The 18,404-nt window shown below is 59.7% G+C and overlaps 1 protein-coding gene across 2 annotated transcripts in view; it reads left to right on the top strand.

The window, feature by feature from the left end:
- Positions 1–18,404, top strand: part of PRKD2 (protein kinase D2) — a 39,111-nt gene that overhangs the window by 4,530 nt on the left and 16,177 nt on the right. For both annotated transcript variants that reach the window (XM_075915006.2, XM_075915005.2), the window contains exons 2-8: positions 9,930–10,068; positions 11,444–11,575; positions 13,984–14,138; positions 14,624–14,825; positions 15,425–15,505; positions 15,770–15,923; positions 16,376–16,493. In XM_075915006.2, coding sequence (XP_075771121.2) covers positions 9,930–10,068; positions 11,444–11,575; positions 13,984–14,138; positions 14,624–14,825; positions 15,425–15,505; positions 15,770–15,923; positions 16,376–16,493 — 981 coding nt within the window. The remainder of the gene's footprint in view (positions 1–9,929; positions 10,069–11,443; positions 11,576–13,983; positions 14,139–14,623; positions 14,826–15,424; positions 15,506–15,769; positions 15,924–16,375; positions 16,494–18,404) is intronic.

Here is an 18,404-nt window from a genome sequence, read left to right as displayed (position 1 = left end):
CCTCTGCTGCGACCCCCCCTCCCGGGGCGTTCACACCGCTTCCCTAGCCAGGCGTGGTTAACCCCAGTGCAAATGCTGAGCGGGGTGTGTAGGGGGGTAGTAACTGCACGACCCCCCACCCCTGAGTGTGAGCCCCTGTTCTAGCTAGACCCCACTCGTTGCACCTGGGCCCAGAGTCTAGGCAAGGAGCGACGTAGCAGCAGGCGCGGAACCGATCCAGGTCAGTAGCCCTTGAGCTTGGCCCAGACTTGGTTCATCCTTCAGGCCTTGGACCCAGCCTCGGCAGGGGGGTGGGAACAGACGATGCCCCAGGATCCCAGAGCCTGGTTGTGAGGCCTGCAGGGGTGTCCCTCTGCAGGGTGGTGCACTCGTGTGTGTGGAGGGGGTGGACAGGGAGGCCTGGAGGGAAAGGCACTAACGGTAGGAGCTGTGGGGCATGTGGGGGAGGGTCCAAAGGGTAAACAGGGGTGGCTCTTGGATGGGAGACCTCAGAGAGGCTCAGGAAGAGATGTTGGGGTCAGGTGGAAATGTCACAGGATCGGGAGCCAGGACTCCTGGGTTCTGTCCCCCAGCAGTGGGCAGGCAGTGGGGGCTAGTGGTTAGAGCCAGGGGGTGGGGCTGGGTTCCATTCCTACACAGCTGTAAGGCCTGTGACACGTCCCCTCACGGCGCCCGTTTCCCCGGCTGTATGGTGTTACTGACTCTCCTTGGACCGTACTGGGCTTTGAGCTCCATGGAGGTGCCGAGCTGTTATTAAAGCTCCCACGGCTGTTTTTACATGGGCAGGGCTCCTCACTCAGGTCTCCTGGCTAAATTCCAGTCTGGCTAATTGTCTTCCACTTCCTTAAATTCCTGCCTGTAGTTTCAGTTTGGCTCATTCTTTTCTTCCTCTGTTCTGGACCATAGCGAGCTTGTACGGCTGTTGAGGAGCTGTTGTGACTGCATCTTAGTGCTGGGAGAAGGATCCCTGTATAAACAGCTGCCAACCCCATTCCAGAGGTGGCTGCATTTCAGTGCTAGTTGGGGGGCCCCCGTATTGCGATCCACCATGCTCCACCCCAGAGGTGGCTGCATTTCGGTGCTAGTGGGGGGCCCCAGTACTGCTATCCATCATGCTCCACCCCAGAGGTGGCTGCATTTCGGTGCTAGTGGGGGGGGGGGCAGTACTGCTATCCATCATGCTCCACCCCAGAGGTGGCTGCATTTCGGTGCTAGTGGGGGGCCCCAGTACTGCTATCCACCGTGCTCCACCCCAGAGGTGGCTGCATTTCGGTGCTAGTGGGGGGGGGGCCCAGTACTGCTATCCACCGTGTTCCACCCCAGAGGTGGCTGCATTTCGGTGCTAGTGGGGGGGCCCCAGTACTGCTATCCACCGTGTTCCACCCCAGAGGTGGCTGCATTTCGGTGCTAGTGGGGGGGGCCCCAGTACTGCTATCCACCGTGCTCCACCCCAGAGGTGGCTGCATTTCGGTGCTAGTGGAGGGGCCCCAGTACTGCTATCCACCGTGCTCCACCCCAGAGGTGGCTGCATTTCGGTGCTAGTGGGGGGGGGGGCCCAGTACTGCTATCCACCGTGCTCCACCCCAGAGGTGGCTGCATTTCGGTGCTAGTGGGGGGGGGGGCCCAGTACTGCTATCCACCGTGTTCCACCCCAGAGGTGGCTGCATTTCGGTGCTAGTGGGGGGGGCCCCAGTACTGCTATCCACCGTGTTCCACCCCAGAGGTGGCTGCATTTCGGTGCTAGTGGGGGGGGGCCCAGTACTGCTATCCACCGTGCTCCACCCCAGAGGTGGCTGCATTTCGGTGCTAGTGGGGGGGGGCCCAGTACTGCTATCCACCGTGCTCCACCCCAGAGGTGGCTGCATTTCGGTGCTAGTGGGGGGGGGGGCCCAGTACTGCTATCCACCGTGCTCCACCCCAGAGGTGGCTGCATTTCGGTGCTAGTGGGGGGGGGGGGCCAGTACTGCTATCCACCGTGTTCCACCCCAGAGGTGGCTGCATTTTGGGGCCTAGTGTTCAGCTTTTGCTCGGTGCTTTGTGGCTGGTAGAAATGGGTGCCTGCCAGTTGCTGGGTGCCTTACCCTGATCTTGATCTAGCCTTGAATAGAGGGCTGGTCCCTGAAGCCTGAGCTGGGCCAGAGAGAGCTCCCTCCCTTCCAGAGTTTATTGCTTGCTGTTGTGTGCCTGCTTCCTGCAGATCAGTAACAGGTTTGGCAGCAGCCGGGAGAAGGGAAAGCCTGACTCAGGGATTAACCCTTGGCTGGCCAGCCCTGCCGGAGGAGAAGGAGGTCAGTGTGACTGTCCCAGCGCTTTGGGGACACCCTAGAGTCAGCCAGCTGGCTGGGGGAAGTGTGTGGTTGTTCCCATTTCCCCTGGGGTGGGGGATGCTCCAGCTGCCTCCCTGCTCCCCCCTCCCTTCTCTGTGCAGGGATCAGTTTGCTGGTGGGGCTACATGGGGAGAAGAATGGAGCATCTGAGTCACCCCTGCCCCCTAGACCTGCCCTGATAGCTGGAAAACCATTCCCTGCCTCCAGAAATAGAGAGAGGGAGGGAGACAGGCTGCAGGGTGGGGGGATCCACTCCCCCCCCCCACACACACCCCCTGCTGGGACGATTCCAAAGGGGGCCTGCTTTGGTCTCTTGTGGCGCTGCACCCCAGAGCGGGCTGCATTCAGTGCTTGGGGGGCAGCCCCCCTAGCTCAGCAGGGATAAGGCAAGAATTGTGCACACCTGTCCATCTACTTTTTGGGGCAGGGACTGGCAGGTGCTGCCAGACACAGTGGGGGGTCTGGGCTGTGCCAGGGCTCCGACCGCAATGCAACGAATAGCAATAAAAATGTTCAGCGCCTAGCACAAAAAGGTCCCGCACCGCTACCGTAATATACCTAATAGCCACACAATGCAATACAGAGTGCGGCACAGTGGGGTCCTGGTGCATGACTGGGTGCTACCGTAATATACCTATTAGCCACACAATGCAATACAGAGTGTGGCACAGTGGGGTCCTGGTGCATGACTGGGTGCTACCGTAATATACCTAATAGCCACACAATGCAATACAGTGTGGGGCACAATGGGGTCTTGGTGCATGACTGGGTGCTACCGTAATATACCTAGTAGCCACACAATGCAATACAGAGTGCGGCACAGTGGGGTCCTGGTGCATGACTGGGTGCTACCGTAATATACCTATTAGCCACACAATGCAATACAGAGTCTGGCACAGTGGGATCCTGGTGCATGACTGGGTGCTACCGTAATATACCTATTAGCCACACAATGCAATACAGAGTCTGGCACAGTGGGGTCCTGGTGCATGACTGGGTGCTACCGTAATATACCTATTAGCCACACAATGCAATACAGAGTGTGGCACAGTGGGGTCCTGGTGCATGACTGGGCATTACTGTAATATACCTAATAATTAAGATCACCTGGTTATTGGAGGCTCCACCGCAGGCTGGGTGCCCTGGGGGGGTAGGGAGCAATGAACCAGAGTAGGAAGAAGAGCTCTTGGGGGCTCCAAGAGAACGGACGCGTCAGCCTCGTCTCCCTGCTTTGAATCTGTAGCTAACTGGGCTGGACTTTGATTTGCTGGGATGTTATCAGGAAATGGGCCCTGCCCTTTGAAAACGCGCTGGCCGAGCATTCTTGTGCACGGCTGCCCTCTGCTGGGCGGCATCAGCACCACTCACGCGTGTGTCATAGCCTCGCTGCGTGCGGAGATTCCCCGGTGGCGGGGGTCTGGGCTTTGGCTTTTGTCTGTTGCATGAGACAGCAGCACCATGAGTGAAGTGTTGTATAAGGACATCCTGCAGTTCACGACAGGCGAGGGCTAGCGGGCCGTTCAGGCTGCTAGACTTTTAACCCGTTTGCGGGGAGAACGTGATCCAAAAAGCCGGCTTGAGTGTGTTTTTAAGGCGATAACACTCAAAATCACGTCTCTCCATGTTTTTAAAAAAAATCCTGGTTGTACAAGTATCAAAGCTAAGATGTCAGGCCTCGAAGAAAGTCTCCTGGAATCGAAAATAATTATTATGCCACAGAACTTGGTTGCATCTCGCCATGTCTAGGTTGGGTCCCTTTGCGTCAGGGGCTGTACAAACAAGGCAAAACTGACAAGTCTCTGTCCCAGAGAGTTTGCAGGGTAAAAAACTCGACTTCCTAGCAGATTGAGACTTAATTAATACGGCTTCTCTAAGTAGTTACTAGGGCAAAGAAGCCTAATAAGTAGCAGGACTGTGGGTGAGCTTCTGGTTTGCCCGCATTTCCCGCAGAAATGATTCCACCTAAATCGACAATTGTTTGGCAAAACTTAGAATCATAGAACCATAGAGCCGCAAGAGACCTCGGGAGGTCAAGTCCAGCCCCCTGCTCTAGGCAGGACCAAATTCTTGTGAGACTTCGGGCTCGTTTGGCCTCCTTCCCCGTGGCAGGAGTCAGGCCAGTACCTGGGAATCTCAGCTGGTGGTTTTTGTTTTTAAAAGGCGCGTTCTCGTGTGGGAGAGGCAGGGAGGGCTGACCCGGCAGCCCTGGGCGGTTGGATCTCCAGGGACGAGTCACAGCAAGATCTCGGGGCTCAGCGCACCAGGAGGGCCAGGATCCAGGGGGACACTTGAATTTGGCGTCCTGGGTGCGTTCCCCAGCTCTGGCAGGGTAGCGGGGTTCAGTGGTTAGAGCGGGGTGGGGGGCGCTAGGACTCCTGGGTTCTTTTCCCTGCTCTGCTTCTGGCTCACTCAGCATCCTTGGACAAAGCTCTTGGCCGCTGCCAGGCCTCAGTTTCCCCCTCCGTGAAAGCTCCACGCAGCTTCCTAGGCCAGGGCTGCGGCTGTATGGAGGAACCCGGCTCCTCGGTGGGGGGGAGGGGGGAGAAGTGCCGCGTCGACCTGTGACGCCAGCAAGGCACCTGCACCAGCTCTTCGCTGAGCTCTCTGGGCCCCGGGCCAAGAGCCTGCTGCTAACCACGTCCTGACAGCAGGCAGAGCTGGGTCACCAGCCCTTTCCCACAGCCCCCACTGCCCCCCACCCTGCCATTCCACAGCCCCCCATCCTGCCTCCTCACAGCCCCCACTGCCCCCACCCTGTCATTCCACAGCCCCCCATCCTGCCTCCCCACAGCCCCCCACCCTGCCCAGAGCCCCCTAGGGCTACCGACTGCCCCCCACCGTGCCTCCCCACAGCCCCCCATCCTGCCTCCCCACAGCCCCCCACCCTGCCTCCCCACTGCCCCTCACCCTGCCCAGAGCCAGCCAGACCTCGGCCCTGGTCAGCCCAGCTGGAGATGCAGCTTCCCTGGCCTTGCCCCTCTGCTGGTTCCAGCTCTCTGGGGCAGCTTCCCTCCCTGATTTAGGGGGCAGCCGTCATGGTGGCGTCTGGGCACCTCACACTCTTCGGGCAGGGTGGTGCTGATTCTGCTCCCTGCAGCGTTACAGATGGGGAAACTGAGGCACAGGGAGTCGAGTGACTCGTCCAAGGCTGCGGAGCAGGGAGCTGAACCCGAAGTTCTGGAGTCGCTGCCCAGCCCCGTCCCTGCCGGGCCCTTTGCGGCTTTACTCCCGCCGCCCCCTCCACCCAGGGCGCAGTGCGGTCCCACCGGCCCCCAGCCCCGCGGCTTCCCCTCCACACCCCGCATCCTGCTCGGCAGTGCCCGGCCCCGATCGCGGGTCTGTCTCCCCTCCCCTGCCTGTCCCCCTGTCCTTCCTTCCGTCCACTGCCTGGCTGTCCGTCTGTCCCCCTTGCCATCCATCCGCTGCATGTCTGTCCCTCTGTCCTCCCTTCCATCCACTGCGTGGCTGTCCGTCTGTCCCCCTTGCCATCCATCCGCTGCCTGTCTGTCGCCCTGTCCTTCCTTCCGTCCACTGCGTGGCTGTCCGTCTGTCCCCCTTGCCATCCATCCGCTGCCTGTCTGTCCCCCTGTCCTTCCTTCCGTCCACTGCCTGGCTGTCCGTCTGTCCCCCTTGCCATCCATCCGCTGCATGTCTGTCCCTCTGTCCTTCCTTCCGTCCACTGCCTGGCTGTCCGTCTGTCCCCCTTGCCATCCATCCGCTGCCTGTTTGTCCCCCTGTCCTTCCTTCCGTCCACTGCCTGTCTGTCCCCCTGTCCTTCCTTCCTTCCATCCACTGCGTGGCTGTCCGTCTGTCCCCCTTGCCATCCATTCGCTGCCTGTCTGTCCCCCTGTCCTTCCTTCCATCCCCTGCCTGTCTGTCCCCCTGTCTATCTGTCCTCATTTCCATCTTCTCTGTCCACTGCGTATCGGACCTGTCCATCCTTCCATCCACTACCTGTCTGTCTATTTCCTCTCCGTCCTTCCATCCACTCTCAGTGCTCCTATCCCTTCATTCACGGTCCGTCTGCCCTTCCATCCATTGTCCGTCTGACCTCCTGTCTGTCCTTCTGTCCACTCTGTCCATCCTTCCATCTGCTGTCTGTCCGTCTATCCTCCCACCCTTCCACCCGCAATATCCTGTTCGCCCTTTAATTTCTCCTTCCATCCGCTGTGTCCGTCTGTCCTCTGTTTTCTACCCATCCTTCCATCCACCCGCTGCCTGTCTGTCCATCTGGTTTTCATCCATCCGCTGTCTGTCTGCCTCTCCATTTTACTCTCCTCTGGCCTGCAACCTGCCGTGTCTGTGCCCCTGGGGCTGGCTCTCCGGGCAGATCTGTCTCTCCACCACTTGCTCCTGGAGAGAGGAACCCGAATTTCCGCATGGTGTGTCGCTGTGCCTGTGCCAACCCTGGAGGATGTGTCAGGGTCCCCGGACAGCTCCCTGGGCCCTGAGTGAGGGGGTTAGCGTCTGGCCGGTGGGAACAGGCGGGACGAGGGAGGGGTCTCTACAGAATCACCGTGGTGGGGCTTGGGTTCTCCACAAACGCTGGGGGGGGGGGGCTGATCTGGGTCCCAGCACTGCCGATCCCCCCCCTCCGCCCCGCCCCGCCCAGGGTAGGGGGTTGGAGAGGGAAAGACTTCTTGCTCCCTGGGCGGAGGCTTGCAGTTGGCGGGCGCGGACCCGGGTGCATCTAAGGGCATGCACGATACCGCCTCCTCCGGGCGCTGCTGGAGTGGAACGGGCTGAGCCTGCTGGGGCGGGAGGAAGGAAGGAAGAGGCCGGAGATCAACTGGAACCAGATCGCTCCTCGCCGGGGCCATCTCGGAGCCAAAAATAACCCTGCTGATTTGCATAAGCAGCTGGAGAGAGAGCGCGGTAGCCGCTGTGCCTCTGTGCGCAACCTGCCTGTCGTGGGCCTCGCTACTGTACCGGGGGGGGCTGACACCCAGTCCCAACGGCACTGCGGGGGAAACTGAGGCACGGGGGAGCTGACGTGGGCTGCCCAGGGAGTCTGTGGCAGCTGATCATGGGGTAACAGGTCCCCGTCTAGGAGGCTGCCCCATTGCACCCTCGTCCCCTTCTGGCCAGGGGGAGCCATCTGGGGCCCATCCTTTGGCCCAGGATCCTCTCTGCCTCCCCCAGGGCGCTGCCCCAGACCCTCCAACACCCCCCATGCCAGCCCTGTCTCCTGGCCCAGCGCTGCGTGGGGGGTGGATCTGGGTAGGGAGCTCTTGGAGCACAGGAGGGGGCGCATTAACGGCTCTCCGGGTCCCATCGCTCCTCCCTGGCTCCCCAAAGTCCTAGCCGGGCTCGGCAGTCAGAGAAGGTGCTGGGGATCGCTCTGGGAGTGGGGTCTAGTGGCTAGAGCGTCAGTCTGGGAGTCAGGACTCCTGGGTTTTAGCTCCAGCTCTGGGAGAGGAGTGGGGTTTAGTGGTTAGAGTGTAGGGGTGGGGCTGCGATCCAGGATTCCTGGGTTCTGTCCCCTGCTCTGGGAGGGGTGTAGGGCTTGATGGGAGAGGGGGCTGGGCTGGCTGCTGCCTGCAGGTCCTGCCTCTCTCTGGCTGCCTTTGGGCTGCAGCGGTGCCCATGCAGAGGCAGGCTGGTTCAGGGTGTACCCTGCCTGCCAGCTGGGAGTGGAGCTGCCTTCTGCTGGATGCTAGGTTTGGAGAGCCGTGGGAGGGAATCAGCATGTAAGATCGGCCAGACCAATGGGCCAGGCAGCCCTGGATCCTGCTGCCGACATCGAAGATGCAAGGTGCTTCAGAAGGAACGAACAGAACAGGCATCACCTAATGAGCCACCCTCTGTCGCCCGGTTCCAGTTCCTCGCAGATTTAGGGGCACCCAGAACACGGGGTTGTGTCCCCGACCATCAGGAACCGATCTTGTGCTTTTTAACCCGGTTTTACTTTTGGCCTTTGCCACATCCCCTGGCGAGGAGTTCCACAGGTTGTGCGCGGAGGGAAGAAATACTCCCTTGGGTTTGTTTTCAGCCTTCTGTTTGGTGATATCACTGGGTGGCCCCTGGGTCTTGTGCTAGGGGAGGGGGTAAATAACATTTCTCTAGTCCTTTTCTCCACCCCTCTCAGGATTGTGTAGACCTCTGGCATATCCCCCTAGTTACCTCCTACCCAAGCTGACTAGTCCTAGGGCTTTTCTTCTCTCCTCACCTCATCATTTTCAGGGCCTTTCTCTGTCCCTTTCCCAATTCTCATCTCTCTATTTTGAGCTGGAGCGACCAGGCCTGCGTGCTCTGGTAAAGGAGGGGGCGGTGGGTTTGTGTGTATGAGGTTTCCTGCTTTCTCATCCTTCCTTTCTCTAGCGGTTCCTACCAGTCTATCTGCTTTTTCGGATGGTCCTGCACATGACTGTTTTCAGATAACAATCCGCAGTGACTCCGAGATCTCTCTCGGCCGGTATCCGCTAACTTAGGCCCTGTCGTTTTGCAGGCAAAGCTGGGATCATGTGCGTTCCTTTGCATTTCTCCGCACTGAATTTCACCGGTGAGGGGAGGTCCCTCTTCACGGGCTGCCTTGGACAGCACCGGCGTGAATGATTTAGTATCATCTGCCACCCAGTGCAGCCCCAGGCGGGTCCCTGCTGTGTCCCACTGTCCGCTGACTGCCCCAACCCCGCCCCTTCCAACTGAGGCCACGCCCCTCCCAGGAAGGTGGAGCCCCCCTCTCCCCAACCTAGCCCAGTGGCCCAGGCAGGCTGTGGGCTCCCCTGGATGAGGGACGTTGCGAAAGGCTTTGTAAAACTCCAGGTACCCTGCATCCACCAACTCGCTCTTGTCCTCATAAGTCTTGGCACCCTGCGGAAATTCTAATCGATGGGAAAAGAACCGTGTCCCTTGACAAGACCCACATGGATTCTTGTGTTTCGCTATGTACCTGCTAATTCTGGTCTTTACTGTAGTTTCAGCCTTTTTGCCTGGCACTGACGTTAGCCTGTAATTGCAGCCTTCTTAAAAACAAGTGTCACATCAGCTGGCCGCCGGTCATCTGAGTCAGGGGCGGATTTAGGCTCTCAATTACCTCGAGTTTTGCAGTATTTGTGTATCGTCAAAACGCTTGGGCCTGGCGATTTATTCCTGTTTGGTGAATCAGTTTCTTCCAAAACCTCCTGTGTTCATCGCTAGGATTTGACTTCCAATGTTTAGAGGATGTCTTTTTGCCTCTAGCTGCCTAGTTTACTCCACAGTTTAGCCAGGAAGGCATATTGGGCCCTTTTCCTTGCAGCTTGCAGGCGTTTCACCCTTGTGACTGTTATTTTTCTATGGCTCCCCTTTTTGCTGGTAAAGGCTGCTGTGGTGGGTTTCTCTCCTGACAGGGTGGGGAACTTCAGTGGGCTGTGGGCTCTATCGGGGCTAGTGGTACCTGCGGGGGCAGGGAGGACACAAAGTGGTTCTGTTGGGTTCGCGTCCTGGACCTCTGCGTGCCCCGTAGGGCTAAATTAAGTCTGGCGGCAGCGCCAGGACGTTGGCCGCATGGCTCTGCTGTGTTCCCCAGCGCTGAGCCGTGCCCTCCCAAAGGGTCAGGGGTGGGTTGGCTCGCCTGGCGGCGTCTCCATCCTTCTCCAGTCCGTCTGTCTGTCCTCACAGTTCCCAGAGTGCGGCTTCTATGGCCTCTACGACAAGATCCTGCTCTTCAAACATGACCTGTCGTCTGCCAACATCCTGCAGCTGGTGCGGGTGGCCGGAGACATCCAGGAGGGAGACTTGGTGGAGGTGGTGCTCTCAGGTAACACACACGTGCGTGCATCTGTGTGTGTGTGTGTGCGTGTGTGTGTGTGTGTGTATTGCTAATCAGGGCTGCATAGAATCATACAATCCCAGAACTGGAAGGGACCTCGAGAGTTCATCGAGTCCAGTCTCCTGCCCCATCCCCTGTGTCTACATACCTGCTGCCCCCTGCTGGGGGGAATGGGCCTTGCTCTGTGCGTGTGTGCGTGTGTGTCCTTGCTGCCCCCTGCTGGGGGGAATGGGCTCTGCTCTGTGTGTGCATCTGCGCCCTTGTGCAGGGGATGAATTCTGCTCTGTGTGTGTGTGTGTGTGTGTGTGTGTGTGTGTGTGTGTGTGTGTCTGCTGCCCCCTGCTGGAGGGGGTGCGCCCTGCCCCACAAGTGTGTGGGTGACACCAGAACACACTAACCCTCATTTCCTAGACCCTCCCTGGCCCATCCTGTCCAAGCTCTTCCCACGCAGGCCACTCCAGGCTGGTTCACGCCGGCCAGCGCCGCAGGCTGATCCCGGCCACGTGGCCACGTTCCCTGGAAGCTGAATGCCCGGGAGGTCCCCAGGAGAGATCCAGATGCCGCCCAGCTGGTTAGCAGGGCGCTCACCGCTGCCAGTGTGTGTTTTTACTGCTGGTGCACATCTGCACATGGACAAAATTTCTTCCGCACATGGATGGAAACACTGGGCGGGGCCACAGCCGGGTGGGGGCGCAGTAAGGGCTTGTTCCCCAGCTTGGGGCAGCAGGTTGTGCCGGGCTGCGCTGGGCAGGCTCTGAGCGGGGCTACCTTGCAGCGTGGCGGGGGGGGCCTGGTTCGGGAGGATGCATGGCTGGAGGGGGGGGGCGCAGGACCCCGGGGCGCTTGGGGCCGGGAGCTCGTGCCTGGTGCCCGGGTACCCACCGTGAGGGCGGGGAGTTCTCCCTGCCTGCCCCCTGCAGGACTCGGGGCCGCGCCCGGGCACCTGGCTCCTCCCGCCCCCGCTCTCCTCCGCTGCTCTCCGCCCACGGCTGCTCCCGCTCCCGCCGGTGCCCAGGTGCAGTTTTGAGTCAGGGCCGCCTGCGCGCGCTCCGGCAGGAAGTGGTTTGGGGGCCGGCTCCCGGGCACAAGACCTGGCAGGGGAGGGGCACCGCAGCTCCGGAGCCCACGCCGGGGCCGCCCTCCCTCCTCCCCCTCCCGCCACCCGCAGGAAATCCTGCCCTACCCCCGCCCAGCCCCTGCCAGCGGCCCCGTGCCGGGGAATTCCCGGGGGCAGGGGCTCTTGCCAGCAGGGGGCGCCCTAGGGTCCCCGCCGGGGGAGCCCGGCGTGGGCCGTGGCTGGAGGTGGCTCCAGCGGGTCCAGACTGGGCGGCGCCCTGAGCTCCCCGCCTCTCTCGCCCGCCAGCCTCGGCCACCTTTGAGGATTTCCGGATCCGCCCGCACGCGCTCAACGTCCACTCGTACCGCGCCCCGGCCTTCTGCGACCACTGCGGCGAGATGCTCTTCGGGCTGGTGCGCCAGGGCCTCAAGTGTGACGGTACGGAGCCGGGGGCGCGGGGGGCTCCGGGGGGCCGCGGGGCCTTTCCAGGGGCGGCTGGTTGGTGACCTTTGTGTGTAACGAGTGGAGGAGGCCTCAGCCCAGTTGGCAGGGGGCTCCCACCATGCACGAGGAGCAGAGCCCTCGCTGGGCCCCCCTCTGCCCCGGGGGGCCGCCTCTCTAAGGCGGGGGTGGGGCCGGGGGCCTGGCGCCGGGGACACGCTGCATCTGACCTTGGCTGCGCCGGCCTGTGGCCGTGACCCCTTCGCCACGCGCAGCCGGAGCCGGAGCCATTTACCGTGTAGGTCGTTAACCGACTTAATGCTTAACCAGCCCTCCCTCCCCCCGAAAACCAGACAGAGCCGCGCTGGGGCCTGCCTGCCCCGAGCGGTGCCCCCCGCCCTCCGTCCGTCTGTCTGTGTCACGCTTAGATCGTACCCTACGTCCATCAGCCGGTCTCACTTACATCGTAGCCTCCGTCTGTCTGTCTCACACTTAGATCATGGCTTCTGTCCGTCTGTCTGTCTCACACTTAGATCATGGCTTCTGTCCGTCTGTCTGTCTCACACTTAGATCATGGCTTCCGTCCGTCCGTCTGTCTCACACTTAGATCGTAGCCTCCGTCTGTCTGTCTCACACTTAGATCATGGCTTCCGTCCATCCGTCTGTCTTACACTTAGATCGTAGCCTCCGTCTGTCTGTCTCACACTTAGATCATGGCTTCCGTCCATCCGTCTGTCTTACACTTAGATCGTAGCCTCCGTCTGTCTGTCTCACACTTAGATCATGGCTTCCGTCCATCCGTCTGTCTTACACTTAGATCGTAGCTGCCGTCTGTCTGTCTCACACTTAGATCATGGCTTCCGTCCATCCGTCTGTCTTACACTTAGATCGTATCCTCCGTCGGTCGGTCGGTCCGTCTGTCTCTTACTTAGATCATAGCCTCCGTCCGTCCGTCTGTCTTATGCGTAGATCGTAGCCTCCGTCCGTCCGTCTGTCTTATGCGTAGATCGTACCCTCCGTCCGTCTGTCTGTGTCACGCTTAGATCGTACCCTACGTCCATCAGCCGGTCTCACTTACATCGTAGCCTCCGTCTGTCTGTCTCACACTTAGATCACGGCTTCCGTCCGTCTGTCTGTCTCACACTTAGATCATGGCTTCCGTCCATCCGTCTGTCTTACACTTAGATCGTATCCTCCGTCGGTCGGTCGGTCCGTCCGTCTCTTACTTAGATCATAGCCTCCGTCCGTCCGTCTGTCTTATGCGTAGATCGTAGCCTCCGTCCGTCTGTCTGTGTCACGCTTAGATCATACCCTACGTCCATCAGCCGGTCTCACTTACATCGTAGCCTCCGTCTGTCTGTCTCACACTTAGATCATGGCTTCCGTCCATCCATCTGTCTTACACTTAGATCGTATCCTCCGTCGGTCGGTCGGTCCGTCTGTCTCTTACTTAGATCATACCCTACGTCCATCAGCCGGTCTCACTTACATCGTAGCCTCCGTCTGTCCGTCTGTCTTATGCGTAGATCGTAGCCTCCGTCCGTCTGTCTGTGTCACGCTTAGATCATACCCTACGTCCATCAGCCGGTCTCACTTACATCGTAGCCTCCGTCTGTCTGTCTCACACTTAGATCATGGCTTCTGTCCGTCTGTCTGTCTCACACTTAGATCGTAGCCTCCGTCTGTCTGTCTTACACTTAGATCACGGCCTCCGTCCATCCGTCTGTCTTACACTTAGATCATGGCTTCCGTCCGTCCGTCTGTCTTACACTTAGATCATAGCCTCCGTCCGTCCGTCTGTCTTACACTTAGATCATAGCCTCCGTCCGTCCGTCTGTCTTACACTTAGATCGTAGCCTCCGTCGGTCGGTCCGTCCGTCCGTCTCTTACTTAGATCATAGCCTCGGTCCGTCCGTCTGTCTTATGGTAGATCGTAGCCTCCGTCCGTCCGTCTGTCTTATGCGTAGATCGTAGCCTCCGTCCGTCCGTCTGTCTTATGCGTAGATCGTAGCCTCCGTCCGTCTGTCTGTGTCACGCTTAGATCATACCCTACGTCCATCAGCCGGTCTCACTTACATCGTAGCCTCCGTCTGTCTGTCTCACACTTAGATCACGGCCTCCGTCCGTCCGTCTGTCTTACACTTAGATCGTATCCTCCGTCGGTCGGTCCGTCCGTCCGTCCGTCTCTTACTTAGATCATAGCCTCCGTCCGTCCGTCTGTCTTATGCGTAGATCGTAGCCTCCGTCCGTCCGTCTGTCTGTCACTTAGCGCCGAGGCTCTTTGGTGAGGCCTGCTCCAGAGTTTGGACAGCCCGGTGGGGCCCCGATCCCAGGCTGCACCCCACCCCCACCCCCGGCCCTCCGGCCGCCTGCCTGGTCAGAGACGAGGCTCCTCCGTGTTGCAGGTTGCGGGCTGAACTACCACAAGCGCTGCGCCTTCAGCATCCCCAACAACTGCAGCGGGGCCCGCAAGCGCCGCCTCTCGGCCACCTCCCTGGCCACCTCTCAGTCCCTGCGTCTCGCCACCTCCGAGTCCCTGCCCTGCGCCTCCGACGAGCTGGTAAGTCCCCCCCCCCCTCCAGGCACAGCTGGGGTCCCCCCTGGCCCTGTATGGAGAGCCTCTCTTGGCCCGGCCTTGCCCGTGTGTCGTGGCCACCTGAGCTGTGTGTCAGGGCCCTTGTATTGCCTGGCTTGGGGAGATTCTCCTCAGGCTGGTGGGGCAGTGCCTGGGCGCCGGAGCTGGGGGTGATCTGGTGTGTGTCCTCACTTTGCCTGGGCAGTTCAGAGCCATGGCAGGCCCCAGCTGGTCCCACCCCCAAGGGAGCCAATTACCCCACCCCTGCCCCATGGCAGCACTAACTGACCCTTCAATGGCCGCTGCAGCGCAGGGTCGGCCGTGCAGCGCGACTCCCCTTTTCCTGTGCTGGCAGAGCAGGGCTCTTGCCTCCAAGACTTTGAAAGCCCATTTCCTCCATCTGCCCCCTGCCTGCTCCTTTCCCCACATCCTGCCCCCCTCCTCCTGCCATTCCCCCCTCCCCCCCCCAGAGCCGGAGCCCCATGGAGATGCTGCCGCGCCGGCTCACCAGCACCTCGCACATCGGGCGTCCCATCGAGCTGGACAAGCTGTTCCTGTCCAAGGTCAAGGTGCCCCACACCTTCCTCATCCACTCCTACACCCGCCCCACCGTCTGCCAGTTCTGCAAGAAGCTACTCAAAGGGCTCTTCCGCCAGGGCCTGCAGTGCAAAGGTGAGTGAGGGAGGGCGGCACCAGGCCCCGAGAAGGGCCGAGATGGGGAGCGGGGTTCCTGCGAGCGGTGGAACTCCTCGCCGCAGGATCCTCCAGCGCTGTAACGGGATGTAACAAGAGGCTGGGTATTTCTCTGGGAAAGGGGCTTCTACGCTCATGCGTCAGGGCCTGGGGTGGCAGAGGGGACAGGGGGGAGAGTCTCCCCACCCGCTCTATATCTAAAAAGCAGGAGTGACCGTGCTTCCCTTTGAAGCTTTCTTAACCAGCTGCTGTTTAGAGCTGGGGACCTCAGGCTGGCTGGGCCCCTGGGTCTGAGCTGGGGTATCAAGGAGGCCCAAATATGGGATCCAGAAATGGCTTCCCCCCCCCCCCCCGAAATGATTGTGCTGGGCGCTGCACAGGCAGCTGCTTCTGGGGTGGGCCGTGGCAGAAGGGGCGGATTTTGGGAGGCGTGGGAAGAGACACAGCTGGTCCCTGCTGCGGCACAGTGCCCCCTGGTGAGATGGCGGGGTACTGCCGGGCACTGTGGGGAGGGGGTTGGGATGGTGGAAAGAGGGGGGCCCCCCGCTGGCCCCCTCTGAGGCTCTCCCCGCTTTCAGACTGCAAATTCAACTGCCACAAGCGCTGTGCCACCCGGGTGCCCAACGACTGCCTGGGCGAGACGCTCTTCAATGGCGGGGGTGAGTGACAGCCAGGCGCGGGGGGGAGGGGACGTGTCCTGGTGCCACTTCCCCGGGGCTGGGTGGCAGGACAGGACTGGGGGGGGCCTGTCCTCCCCCTGGCGTGTGGGCTGGGAGAGGAGTCTCCTCTGGCCCCTGTCTGCCCTGGGGCTGGAGCGGATGCAGAGAGGAGGGGGCCCCGGGGGGTCTGCGGGGCAGTTCCTGGCCCCGGCGGGGCTCCCGCACCCCATGGCTGATGCCCCCGCCCCGGGCGCTTCCCTCCAGACGTGCCCATGGAAGACGTCAGCGACCTCAGCGACGCCGACAAGAACTCGCTGATGGACGAATCGGACGACTCGGGCATCATCCCCGGCTCGCACTCGGAGAACGAGCTCCGCGGCGGGGACGACCCCGACGACGACGCTAGCAAGTCCCAGGGGTACAGCCCTGCCCCCGCCATCACCCCCGTCCCGCCCTTCCCAGCATCCTGGGGGCAGGACCAGAGGCCCCTGGGGTTTGGCTGCCACCTGCCGGCAGCTGCATTTCCAAATATCCCCCAACCGTTCCCCTCCTCCCCCCCCCCCCGATCGCTTCCCCCCAGCCTCTTCCTGCTAACCCAGCCCTGGACTTTCCTCGCCCCCAAACCTGCCGAGGGGCCCCCCCCCCCCCCAGCTATCTCAGACCTGGGCTCCCTCCAATTTCCTCATCTCTACTCCGTCCTCCGTCTCGATCCACAGCTATCCCAGCCAGGAGTTTCCCCATCCACAGATCTGCCCATGCTCCTCAGGGCTGCCCCCCAGCTGCCCCCACACTGTCCCAGTCTTGAGGTTCCCCTCCGCCGCTCCCTGTTCCCCGTAGCCAATGTATATCTTGTTCCCCCGCCCCCCCCAGATCCATGGGCTACATCCCGCTGATGCGGGTGGTGCAGTCGGTGCGGCACACGAACCGGAAATCCAGCACGGCGCTGAAAGAAGGCTGGATGGTTCACTACAGCAGCAAAGACACCCTGGTGAGTGGGGGCTGAGTCGCCCAGGAGAGTATGGCTGTCACGGGACACTACACTGCACAGTGACTAGGCGGTTGCTGTGCGAAATTCCCTATTTACGCTATCCTCCGAGCAAGAAAGGCTGGATGCAGCTGGGTGGGCTTGCAAGCTCTGTAGCCAGACCCGACCTGACACAGGCGCATGCTGGGAGTAGGACTAAGAACAGAAAGAGAAGGAACCGCATCCTAGGTTGCAGGCAGAAGGAACAAAAGTTTTAGGATCTCGTCACCTGGCCCCCCTTCAGTGCCCGGCAGAACTTTATCTTTGACCAACCTTCAGGCTGGAAACAATATTTTGCAAGATCTCGCATTGCTACCAAGCTCCACGAGGAAACAGGAGAGATTCAGGTATCATCTTGAACGCCCACGCTGAGGACGCAGGAAGAGCATGTCTTTAAATCCTCTGACTTCACTGAAGCCAGTCACAAAGGAGTTCTGCCGGGTTGTGGCGCGTTTCCACCAGAGAATTGAAGAATCAGGGGGAAAGGTGGAGCGTTTTTCAAGAACTCTGCCTGTAGTGACTGAAAAATGTGATTCTGGGAATCCAAACCATGAAAATATCCGAGACCGGCTTGTTGTCGGGTTAAGAGATAAAAATCTTTCACAGCAGCTGCGATTAGAGAGACGATTTAACCCTAGCCAAAGTGATCCAGAAAGTGCAATACAGTCAGAATTAGTCACACGACAGATAAAAAGCAGGAGCAACTTGAAAAACCTGAAAGTAACTTAGGCTTGGTCTCCACCGCCAATTTATGTCAGCGCATTGCTCAGAAGAGTGCAAAACCTAATTCCCGACAGACACCTACACTGACTAACCCCGGTAGAGACAGGGCTGGGTCAGTGAGGCTATGTCTAGAGACTGCCACCTTTTTCTGATCGATTTGTTGGAAGAGACTTTTCCGAAATTTGGCCTGTGTACACTGGAAGAACACCCAGAAGTATCCTGGAAAAGCTCCATAGTCTAAACATAGCCTGAGAGGGCTGTTCTTACCAAAATTTACTGCTGCCTCTGTTTTCTCCCATCGGCGTAGTAGCGTCTGTGAGTGTTTTAACTGTAGCCCTGCCTTAGAAGCTGTAAACAGGCATTAAAAGTCTTTAAAACCCATAAAACTCCTGAGGCAAGGGGAAAGAACTCCCCGGCCAAAAGGGGCACATTCCAGAGGTGGAAGAGGTGGAAAAAGTCATATCCATATGTCGCAGTCAGACTCAGAAGGGTATTAAAATCACCTTCAACCTCTCCCTGAAATCACCTGATGCAGCTCTGAGGAACCCTGGCGAGAGCTAATCTGCAGCAGCCAGGCCTACATGGGCGGAGAAAATCGATGCAAGATACGCAACTCCAGCAACGTCAGTTGCATAGCTGGAGTCGACGTACCTTGTGTCAAATTTTCTGGGGTGGTCCCAAAGTGAGATGTTGACAGGAGAAACTCTCATTAACTTCCCTTATTCCTCACGACAGCAAGGAGTACCTGGTCAAAGGGGGCGCCCTCAGTGTTCGATTTAGTGGGTCTTCGCCAGACCCGCTAAATCAAACCCTGGAAGATCGATCATCAGAGCGTCGATCCTCCAGTAAGTGGAGACGTGGGCACAGACCCAGCCGCCGCATGGCAACTACAACGGGGTGCGTGAGGAGAACGGAAGAGAATGTGTTTCTCGTGGACTTTTAAAAGGAGATTCCGTGCAAATCAATGTCAGAGATGACGCTGAACCTTTCAATGTGCAAGGCCCTCTCCCAGACCGACCATGGAGGAGATTAGCATCAGATAGATGCGGATTCAGAAGACATGGTGGTGTGGTGGTTGTGGGCTGTTTTTCCAAGTGCTCAGAGCGAAAGCACTCGCAAGATGTAACGTGTCGCAGTGTTATCGAGTGACCG

Source organism: Pelodiscus sinensis, chromosome 18 (genome assembly GCF_052426305.1).
Source record: "Pelodiscus sinensis isolate ZL-2025 chromosome 18, ASM5242630v1, whole genome shotgun sequence".
Taxonomy (NCBI): Eukaryota; Metazoa; Chordata; order Testudines; family Trionychidae; genus Pelodiscus; species Pelodiscus sinensis.
Note: the sequence above shows the minus strand (reverse complement) of the source record. Positions and strands in the feature narration are given on the sequence as shown.